The sequence below is a fragment of the Malania oleifera genome, chromosome 13, assembly GCF_029873635.1.
Source record: "Malania oleifera isolate guangnan ecotype guangnan chromosome 13, ASM2987363v1, whole genome shotgun sequence".
NCBI classification, from domain to species: domain Eukaryota; kingdom Viridiplantae; phylum Streptophyta; class Magnoliopsida; order Santalales; family Ximeniaceae; genus Malania; species Malania oleifera.
In genome coordinates, this window is record NC_080429.1 from 15,123,754 (window position 1) to 15,134,056 (window position 10,303).

General features: G+C 35.7%; 1 protein-coding gene across 1 annotated transcript; it reads left to right on the plus strand.

The window, feature by feature from the left end:
- The first annotated feature begins 4,547 nt into the window (after positions 1-4,547).
- On the plus strand, positions 4,548-10,020 carry LOC131146783 (protein HOTHEAD-like). Its single transcript, XM_058096569.1, has 5 exons — positions 4,548-4,934; positions 6,802-7,443; positions 7,605-7,984; positions 8,895-9,466; positions 9,652-10,020. The coding sequence occupies exons 1-5, from the start codon at positions 4,847-4,849 to the stop codon at positions 9,707-9,709; spliced, it is 1,740 nt and encodes a 579-aa protein (XP_057952552.1). The 5' UTR covers positions 4,548-4,846; the 3' UTR covers positions 9,710-10,020.
- Positions 10,021-10,303: the final 283 nt, after the last annotated feature.

The window sequence follows — 10,303 nt, forward strand, 5'->3', positions numbered from 1 at the left end:
GGTATTAGAGCTATATTTCAAATAACACTTTGGGCCCTAGTTTCAGGTTCGGGGCATTAATGAGCATGTGGTACATGTGGAGCAATGAGCATGTGGTACATATGGAGTTAAAGAGTTATGACAGAGATGAAAAAGTTCACAATGCAGGGAGTTCTAGCTCAGAAGACTAGCAGCATCACATTATAGCTATAGATAGGCCTAGACGCACTATCGAGCCACCCCCTATTTATGGATTTGATGATCTGATTTCTTATGCACTTATTACTAGTTGTGGGGATCCCACTACTTTTCAAGACGTGGTGCACAGCCAAGAGAAAAGTATATGGATAGGTCTTATGGTGGAGGAAATTGAGTCTCTACATAAGAGCCAAACAATAGAGTTGGTGAAGCTTTCAGAGGTGAAAAGAGTGATATGATGCAAATGGGTGTATAGGAAAAAGGAAGTAGTAACAGAAAAAGAGAGGAGAGAAATTCAAGGCTCGTCTGGTAGCAAAGGGTTAGTCACAAAGGAAAAATGTTGATTATGATGACATCTTCTCCTCTGTAGTTTGACACACTTCCATCAGGGTAGTGTTGGGATTGGTGGCACATTTTGATATGCATTTGGAGTAGATAAATGTAAATACAAATGTTTCTTCATAGTGATTTGGAGGAGCTAATTTACATGGTACAACCAGAAGGGTTTAGTTAGCGTGGATAGGAACACTTGGTCAATAAATTGAGGAAATCACTTAATGGGCTGAAGCAGTCGCTGAGGCAGTGGTACAAGCAGTTTGAATTCTATATGGTCTCGATTGGATACATGAGATGTGAGTATAATTGTTGCGTTTATGTGAAGAGTGTTGATGATGGTTCATTCATTTTTCTGTTGCTTTATGTAAATGACATGTTGATTGCTACGAAGAGTAAGACTGAGGCCAACAATTTGAAAACCTTGCTGAGTAAAGAATTTGATATGAAGGATTTGGGTGTGGCCAAGAGGATTCTTGAGATGGAGATTCACAGGGATAGAGCTTTGTGGTTATCTCAGTGTGGCTATGTTGAGAGGGTGTTGGGTAGGTTTACAATAGATAACGCAAAACCAGTGAGTACACCGTTGGTGAATCATTTTAGATTGTCTACCGCTCAGCGCCCAAAGACAAACGATGATGTTCTTGACATGTTAAAGGTCCCATATGACAGTGCAGTGGGGTGCTTAAAGTATGCTATGGTTTGTACAAGACCAGATTTGGCACAACTTGTCAGTGTGGTGAGTAAGTTTCTTTCAAATTTTAGTTGAAAACATTGGGATGCAATCAAGTGGATTTTCAGATACTTGATGGGTACTACAAATTATGACATCATGTTTGGCAGATAATAGGGTGATCCTTCAATTATGGGGTATGTGGTTGCAGGCTATGCAGGGGACTTGGATTACAGGAGGTCTACCACAAGATTTGTGTTAACCCTTGTGGGAGGACCTAATTATTGGAGGTTCATGGTTCAGTATCTAGTTGCACTATCTACAACTGAATCGGATTATATGGAAGTGGTTAAGGCCGCCAAGGAAGCATTGTGGCTTACAAGATTGGTCAAGGAGCTGGGTATTTAGAAAGGTGGAGTTCAGCTACACTGTGATAGTCAGAGTGTCATTTATTTAGCGAAGAACTAGGTGTATCATGCAAGGACCAAACACATAGATGTGAGGTTTCACAGGATCAGGGTATTGGTCTTTTCCGGTGAAGTACTACTTGAGAAAATTCACACTTCTGAGAATGTAGTAGACATGTTGACAAAACCTATCACCGCGGAGAAGTTCAAGCACTGTTTGGACTTGATCAACGTTTCCAATTGCTAGATGGTAGGTGTCCCAACCTATTGTCCCATGTGGAGCTGCAGGTTATGTTTTCGTTTTTCTCTTAAGGGGCAGATATTCGCCAAGGTGGAGATTGTTATAGTATGTGGCTCATATTGAGTGGAACACATATACAGAGAAATCATATTAAGGAAAAACAAAGAAGCTAGTCTTCAGGAAGAAACAGTTGATAGTTTGATCAACAGTTACATCAACGGTTCAGACTCAAAAAGAAATCATCAATGTTTTGTCTGAAACTGTCTACGGTTTTCAGTCTTAGTAAGAAACCATTGACAATTTTCTGAAACCATCGACGTTTTGTTCGACATTGTTTTTGAATTTTGAATTGGGAAAATCAATAGGTTGGGGATTCGAAGGTAAATCCTATGGGAATTGATACATGGACATTTAGGGAACTTTCTAATCCCTATATACGTGTAGGGTTAGCATAAATACAATATTGTAACCCTGGTTTTGACATATATTGAATTTTAGCCACTGCTTGCTCTTGTGGACGTAGGCATTTTGTCGAACTACTTTAATTCTTGTGTCATTGTTTATTGTTTTATATTATTGGTGTGATTGTATTTTTTCGTATTATTCATCGTTAGTTGCTGCATTACACCATTCGGTTTTCTGTTGCACATTAATTTGCACAACAAGTTTATTCAATGAACAATGTCTGTTAAAATAGTTGTAGCAAAGTTAATATTTGCGTGAAAAAATGAGTTGAAATTACATTCATTTTATAATGATGAAAAATCAATGACTTGCACTCCAAAATCCAAATTGTTCTAAAGGATATATTAATTGCAAGATGCTATTTTATGAAGGAAGACATTATTGACATTCCAAAAAATATTATTGGTACTTCGCATTTATGGTATATTAAATAAAATTTTATCTCATAATTCTTACTTTTTCCAGTTGATTTTCACTTACAAGTGAGAATATCTTTAAAAAATAAAGAGGGGGAAAACTTTGTTGTTTCATTATATGTGAGAAAAAAATGAGTGACAATAGCATCTACATTTCACGAAATATTTATTTGAATGTTTTAACTTTTAGTGCATTAGATGAAGAATATTCTAATATTTAGAAGCTTAGGGGACAAGGAGATTGCGTATTTTTTCACTTAAAAAGAAACTTAGCAAGTAATGTTCTTCAACTTAAGAGTGCAAAACTCACACGTAATAATTAAGGCCTACTAAACCAAACTTTTAGATACTGTTTCAACATGATAGAAAAACAAATATGTAAAGATATTTTTTCATAAGTTCGTTATCTATTATTGACAGACTACCAACAATAGTAAGATTAACTATCTAGGTGGAAGTTATAGTAGAATATGTTTTTTTATAAGATTGAAAATGAGACAAAAGACTACTTATTTTTTACTTGTGTTTGGACAAGTTAGATTTATCCAAGTGTATGCAATGAATGGAGGTTGATTGGGGCTATTAGTGATTAGAGTACAAATCAAACATGATAGAAAAACAAATATCCCAAGATGTTGTTTCATAAGTTGGTTATCTATTATTAATAGACTTCCAACAGTAGTAAGATTAGTTGCTTGGGGTAGAAGTTATGGTTGTATAAGCTAGCTAGTTATGTAAGACTGAAAATGAAACAAAGGACTGCTTGTTTTTCACTTGTTCTTGGACAAGTTAGATTTACCCAAATGTATCTGTGTATGCAATGAATGAAGGTTGTTTGGGGCTGTTAGTGTTGGAGTACAAATCAAACAGAACTATGTTCTATTAAAGATGTTAATGAAAAGAGGCAAGTTATTCTTGTATGAACTTCAACAATATATTATACCTGGAGAATAAGAAACGATTTTATCTACGAGAACACTAATCTTAGCTTCATAAAATAGTAGATTGTGGAAAATGTAAAAACTAATTTTTCGTAGAATCACTGGTTTTATGGTGACGTATTATAAAATTTGAATGGGCTATTAGCTTCTTTCCCTTAGTGGTAATAAAAAAGCTTATCTTTTGCCAAAAAAAAAATTTAAACAAACACCATTCTTCTAAGAGTTATATCTCGTCAAAATAGACATAATTCTTATATTTGAATTTAAAACTATATTTTAAAAAGATAGTTAATTCTGATTGTTAACAATTATCTCCAATAGTCATCGTATAAAAAAATTATTATTAAATTCAAAAAAAGTTAATAACTATATCCATCAAAACTAATACTACTTTGCAAGCATGTGTCTTTTCAAATAGGCATGATTGTTGTATTTGAATTATTTTCATATTATCTTACTTGAAATTTTATGATTAATTTAGAAAAATTAATTTTAAAAATATACCCCTTCAATTAGAAATGTAGGACAAGGGTTTAATTAAGAAAGCTAGCTTTTCCACATCCCATATAATATTACAAGCATTTACAATGTAATTAAGACCCCAACAAAAGTACAAGCTAGAAGGTGATTAGATGAGATGATGTATACCCAAAACGGTGGCTTGTAAATGAAGGCAATTAATAGGGAATGGAAGCGGGGTGTAGTGGTTAACCATTGACAAATCGCTAGCGTAGGTCTCCACATTAATAAAGGAGAGCCATAATAGGAAGACAGATGTATATATATTTTTGATCAGTTTGCTTAGCACTTAATGCCCCGACTTCCCCCTTGTGTCCCATCCGCTTGCATTAAATGGTACCCCCCGTTTGCTATATATAAATTAAACCCTCCGTAGCTGAGAGAAGCAAACAAGCTAGGAATCATCCATGGCAGCCTCAGCTGTCTTCCATTCTTGGAGGTCATAGTGCCTACTAGATCAGCTAGCTGGTAGAGAGAGAGAGAGAGAGAGAGTAGAGGGCATAAGCTAGCTGCCGCAGCAGTAGTCTGTGCCCGAGAAGTGAGTATTACAGAAAAAGGGGGAACTGGGTTTGGAGCATTTTGAGGAGATTAGGTTGGTTTTGGGTCTGAGTTGAATTGGTCTTGGAAATTAACGTGGTTTTGGTGTTGGGATCTGAATTGATCGTCAGACATTAATGGGGAGGGTGTGGGGTTACTGCAGATTTAATTCTGCTGCTTTTGCTGCAACTCTCTTCTTTTATGGTTTGTGCTACTCAGACAAAGGTATGCTCTCTCTCTCTCTCTCTCCTCTCTTTCTCTCATGCCAGCACTGTCAAGTTAATTGAAATAAAGGAAAGCTCGCTCTCCCTCTCATCGGTCTGTATAAAAACTCGGACCGCGGGAGGGGAGCCTCTCTCTCTCTCTCTGGGAGGAGAGCCCTACTTTCAAGTTAATTGAAAGTAAAGAAATGCTGACTATTTTACATATTTATCATATAATTTTTTATTTTATTATATATATTTATTTGTATCCCCGTTCGTTCAATTTTAACATAATGAAATTACATTATTTCAAGAGATATATATTAAATGTAGATAAAAATTAAATCAAACTTTAATATTACATGAGTAAAGGTTTTTTATTTAATACTATCAGTATTGTTTGAGTACATGGATTTCGAATTTGGATTTGAGTGAATTTTAAAAACTTTCAATATCATTTTATACTACATTTTATTTAAATTCAATATAATTCTAAATTCAAAATTTTTCTAAATATAAGGTTAATATTTTTAAGTTAGACAATAAGAGAGTTCATCTCATTTTGAGTTTTCTTCCTTATCTATCCATTGATTAGAATACTGATTACATGCATAATTTTTAGAATCTACTAAAAGAGCTGCAATAGTAAAAGAAAATTGGAAAAAATAACAATGACAAAGTAGGAGGAGGAAAATAAGAGAATACAAAATATGGATCTTAGGTTTCAATTTTAAGTTTATAAGAATTTGAAGAGAATTAAGTATAATCTTGTGTAGTCTTCTGTATAAATCTTCACTCAAACACATTTTTTATATCTACGAGGAGACATATTTTGGTGATTAAATTTTAGTTTTTTCATTTTTAAGACCTTATATTTGAATCTAATTGATCCGTATAAAAATATCAATTAACTAATTGTCTTGCATTACATTCTAAATAAAAATTTTAAAAGGAATCCATCTTCATGCCAAATCAATGTTTGAAAACATTTTCTTTGAAATATAAATGCGAAAGGTGTTAACAGTTGTGATTATGACTAAAATTTATATATATATATATATATATATATATATATATATATTTGAATTTCTATAAATTGGACAAAAATAAGTATAATTATGTCAATCTCAAGTATTCAAATTTCAAATACCAAAATACAATATTCCTAAGGTGCAACTAACTTGACCCAAAAGTTTAAGTATATTGAGTTTTGAACCCAACCATGTATATAAGTACTTATCATCCGCTTAATTTTTTCAATGTGAACGAACTGTCAAGTAGAATTATCATAATATTTGTATTACTTATTTAAAATCTATTATAAAATATACTATATTTTTTTTATGATCATGGATAATTTTTTGATAATTAAAGTGAGAGGCTAAATAAAAAAGAAAAAAAAAATATAGATACAAGAATGAATATAAAAATACATACGTGAGTAAGGGAAGGGTAAAAATGCTTACAAGCCAATCACTAGAAAAGTAAATATGCAAGCACAAGATTAAAAAAGTGGGACAAAATATTATTTTAATGTGAATATGATAAGCAAGGAATCCTATTTGAATTCGAAAAAACATACTTATGTTTTTAATTGATCATAAATTTAAGAAATATGGTGCACTATCATTATTTTTTCATATATTAATAACATTTTGAGTCATTATTTTTTACTTTAAAAGTGAAATTAAAAAAAAAAAAAAAGGACAAATTCGTTTTATTGGATAAAAAAATGATGAAGTGTTATTAGTATTTTTTTTTTTTGTTATGCAAATAGTATTTTCCGAAATTTATTCATTGAATACTTTAACTAGTATTTCAATTGTTCATAAACTAAATACCGCTCTGTTCACAACCTTCTTTAATCTTGTTTTCATCTTCTTCTTCAGCTCCAAACTACTCCTTCCTCCACGACGCAAGATCAGCTCCGGCGAACGCCTACTACGACTACATCATCATCGGCGGCGGAACCGCCGCCTGCGCTTTAGCCGCAACTCTCTCCCAAGGCGCGAGAGTCGTAGTCCTTGAGCGAGGAGGCTCTCCCTATGGCAACCCCAACGTCTACAACGTGGGCTCTTTCGCCGCCTCTCTCGCCGACGTTTCGCCGTCCTCGCCGTCGCAGCCCTTCGTCTCCGAGGACGGCGTGTACAACTCGCGCGCCCGGGTCCTCGGGGGCGGGACAGCGCTGAACGCGGGATTCTACTCGCGGGCGAGCGCCGAGTACGTGGCGGAGGCGGGGTGGGATCCGCAGGGAGTGGCGGAGGCGTACCGTTGGGTGGAAGGGAAGGTGGTGTTCGAGCCGGAGGTGAAGGAGTGGCAGGCGGCGGTGAAAGACGGGTTGCTGGAGGTGGGGGTGTTGCCGGATAATGGGTTCACTTATGAGCATTTGTACGGGACGAAGATTGGGGGATCCATCTTTGATCGGAGCGGCCATCGGCACACGGCGGCGGATTTGCTGGAGTATGCTGATCCGGGAAGGATCGCCGTTTATTTGCACGCGACGGTTCAGAGGGTACTGTTAAGAACAATTGGTGAGGATTTTAAACAAAGAAAAAAAAAATGTTAGCCATTTCGTCGAGAATGATTTACTTGACACCTCGAGGAACATAAGATTTTCCCTCCCAAGTCTCCATCTAAACATGTGATAAAATTTTTTTTCCTAAAATTACTAAGAGACGAATGCCCTGCGCAGGAAATCCAAGACCAAGAGCCTACGGCGTGGTGTTCAAGGACGCATTAGGAGTGATGCACGGTGCGTTCTTGAACAATGGGCCCAACAACGAGGTCATTGTATCTGCGGGTGCGATGGGAAGCCCACAGATGCTGATGCTGAGTGGAATTGGGCCGAGCGATCAGCTAAAGGCCCATGGGATCGAAGTGGTATTGGAGCAGCCCATGGTTGGGCAGAGGATGGCTGATAATCCGATGAATGCCATCTACGTTCCCTCTCCGCGGCCCGTTGAAGTTGCTCTCCTTCAGGCCGTGGGCATTACCCGGTCCGATAGCTATATTGAAGCCGCTAGTGGGCTCAGTTTCGGCCCCATTTCGCCTCAAGCTCAACTTGCTAAAGAGGTTCCTTCTTAACCCTCTCTCTCTCTAGGGGAACGTCCTACTAATGTGCAAAATATTAAAATAAATTTTTTTTTTAAAAGTCCAAATTAAAATTTTTTGAGTTATTTTTGTATGAGTTTGATAAAATTTAATATAAATTTATATTAAATTTTTTCGTAGAATCCACTCAAACATAAGTTCACATTTCAAATATCCAAAGTATGGTGTAGATTTTGGTTTTGATTAATGATTTTGATAACTTTTTTTTTTGTTTCATTGATTAAAGTGGATCAACAAGTTCTTAATTAGTTGGGTTTTCATAAAAATGAAAAATTCTCATATGTTTATGTTAATGTTTTATGTCCCTTTTTTCCTTGAGATCCAAAAATAAAATAAATGAAATTCTTTTCTTATGAGCACATACAAAATTGTAGGTGCAAAAAATATTTCTAACCTTTCCTCATACACTTTATTGAATTGTGTCATCCAATTTTTTTATATAAAAGTGAAACTATTTATTACAAACTTGTGACTACCTAGACATTTATAAATTAGAAGGGTGTTGTAATTTATTGATTCCTGTCACTCTTTTTTTTACTGGCCATGTAACATGATTGTAATGAATTGTGAATGTATCTTTTTCATATCTATATTAAGTATAATATAGAATTTAGAAAAAGAAAAATTAATTAGGTTCAAAACAAAAATTGAGTCTATTAATTTTTTAATATATTTTATATTTAGCCATTTAATTTTTTTCTTAATAACTAAACAAGAATAACATAAAAATTTTCAAGCATCTTGAAAAAAGAATATCTTAATTTTTCAATCTTTGAAAAAATAAAAAGAAAACTTTCTACCCTCCTAAACTTTCCTGGGCGGGCCCATCCTCCAACAACAAGAAAAACTAACAAATGGGCCACATTTGCAGGCTGCCCAGCCCACCAATCTCACTCAAGAACAAGCAAGAGCCACAGCCACGGCCAATGCTTCCACCACCTTCAACTCCTCTCTTCAGAGCTCAACCATGCTCAGGGGAGGAATCATCCTGGAGAAAGTCAACGGCCCCCTCTCCTCCGGCCACCTCCGCCTCCTAGACCGGGACCCCAACACCACCCCCTCAGTCGTCTTCAACTACTTCCAGCACCCGGATGACCTGAGAAAGTGTGTGGAAGGCATGTCCACCATAACCAAACTAGTCATGTCCGAAGCCTTTTCCAAGTTCCGATATCCCGATGCGACCGTGCAAGGCCTTCTAGGGCTAATTGTGGCCATGCCGGTGAACCTGCGGCCAAGGCGTCTCACCGCCGCCCTTTCCCTGGAGAAGTTCTGCGTGGACACGGTGTTGACCATATGGCATTACCACGGAGGGTGCCAAGTCGGGGCGGTGGTGGACGCCGAGTATAGGGTGATCGGAGTGGATGCGCTAAGGGTTGTGGACGGTTCTACGTTTAACAGCTCCCCGGGGACTAATCCTCAAGCTACCGTTATGATGCTTGGAAGGTATGTAACTATGTATACATATTTCTACACAAACTTTTCAAACAGTATTGCCGGAAAATATTCCGGCAAGATATTGCGTCTTTTGTCTTGTGAATGCCTACTTGAATTAAATCTAATGCCATCTCACGTACAAAATCGAACCTTTTAATCATTTTTTTAATATATTTTTAAATTATGTGATGCAGGTATGTCGGGGAAAGAATTCTGAATGAGCGGCTCAATGGAGGAGGTGGAGGTCAATAAATTAAATGCACGTACAGCAATATTCAACATTTCGGAAAATGATTGAATTTCAGTTGTTGTTCGTGCTGCATTTTTTTTTCGACATTTTAATAATTAAATCGTGTGTCTTTGTTGTTTTGAGGGTTAACTGGGGAGGGGATTTCTCTGCAGTGTTAAACTGCTTGCTATTTATGATTACATATATAGAATATATGTATAAGTTGTTTTGATAAAAACAAAGATGAAAGTGGCAAACATGTTAGATTATCATTTTATTTAAAAGTTTAAATTGTTAGATTATGCACCAATAATATACATCAAACTTTAATAAATCCTATTTATGTGTCTTGATAATTTGAATTTATTGTTAAAATAAAATAAGTACTAGATGTTTGGCACATAAGATTAATGGAATTAAAATATTAGATAAAATGGAACCAAATTTATGTCTTGACTTCGTCATACTATCTCTATTAAAATTTTAATTTCATTACTATACGAGTTTATTATTTATCAAATTAAACATGATAGAAATACATCTTTCTTAAATAGTTCAAATTTTCTTAGAAAAAGATTAATGCGAGATCTTCACATAAGACTTGACATGAGGTACTC

Bases quoted from the DNA above. Each gene is read 5' to 3' on its own strand.
- LOC131146783 (XM_058096569.1), top strand. From the start codon at position 4,847: ATGGGGAGGGTGTGGGGTTACTGCAGATTTAATTCTGCTGCTTTTGCT. The intron at 7,444-7,604 runs GTGAGGATTTTA...TGCCCTGCGCAG, and splicing joins GGTACTGTTAAGAACAATTG to GAAATCCAAGACCAAGAGCC. The intron at 9,467-9,651 runs GTATGTAACTAT...TATGTGATGCAG, and splicing joins ACCGTTATGATGCTTGGAAG to GTATGTCGGGGAAAGAATTC.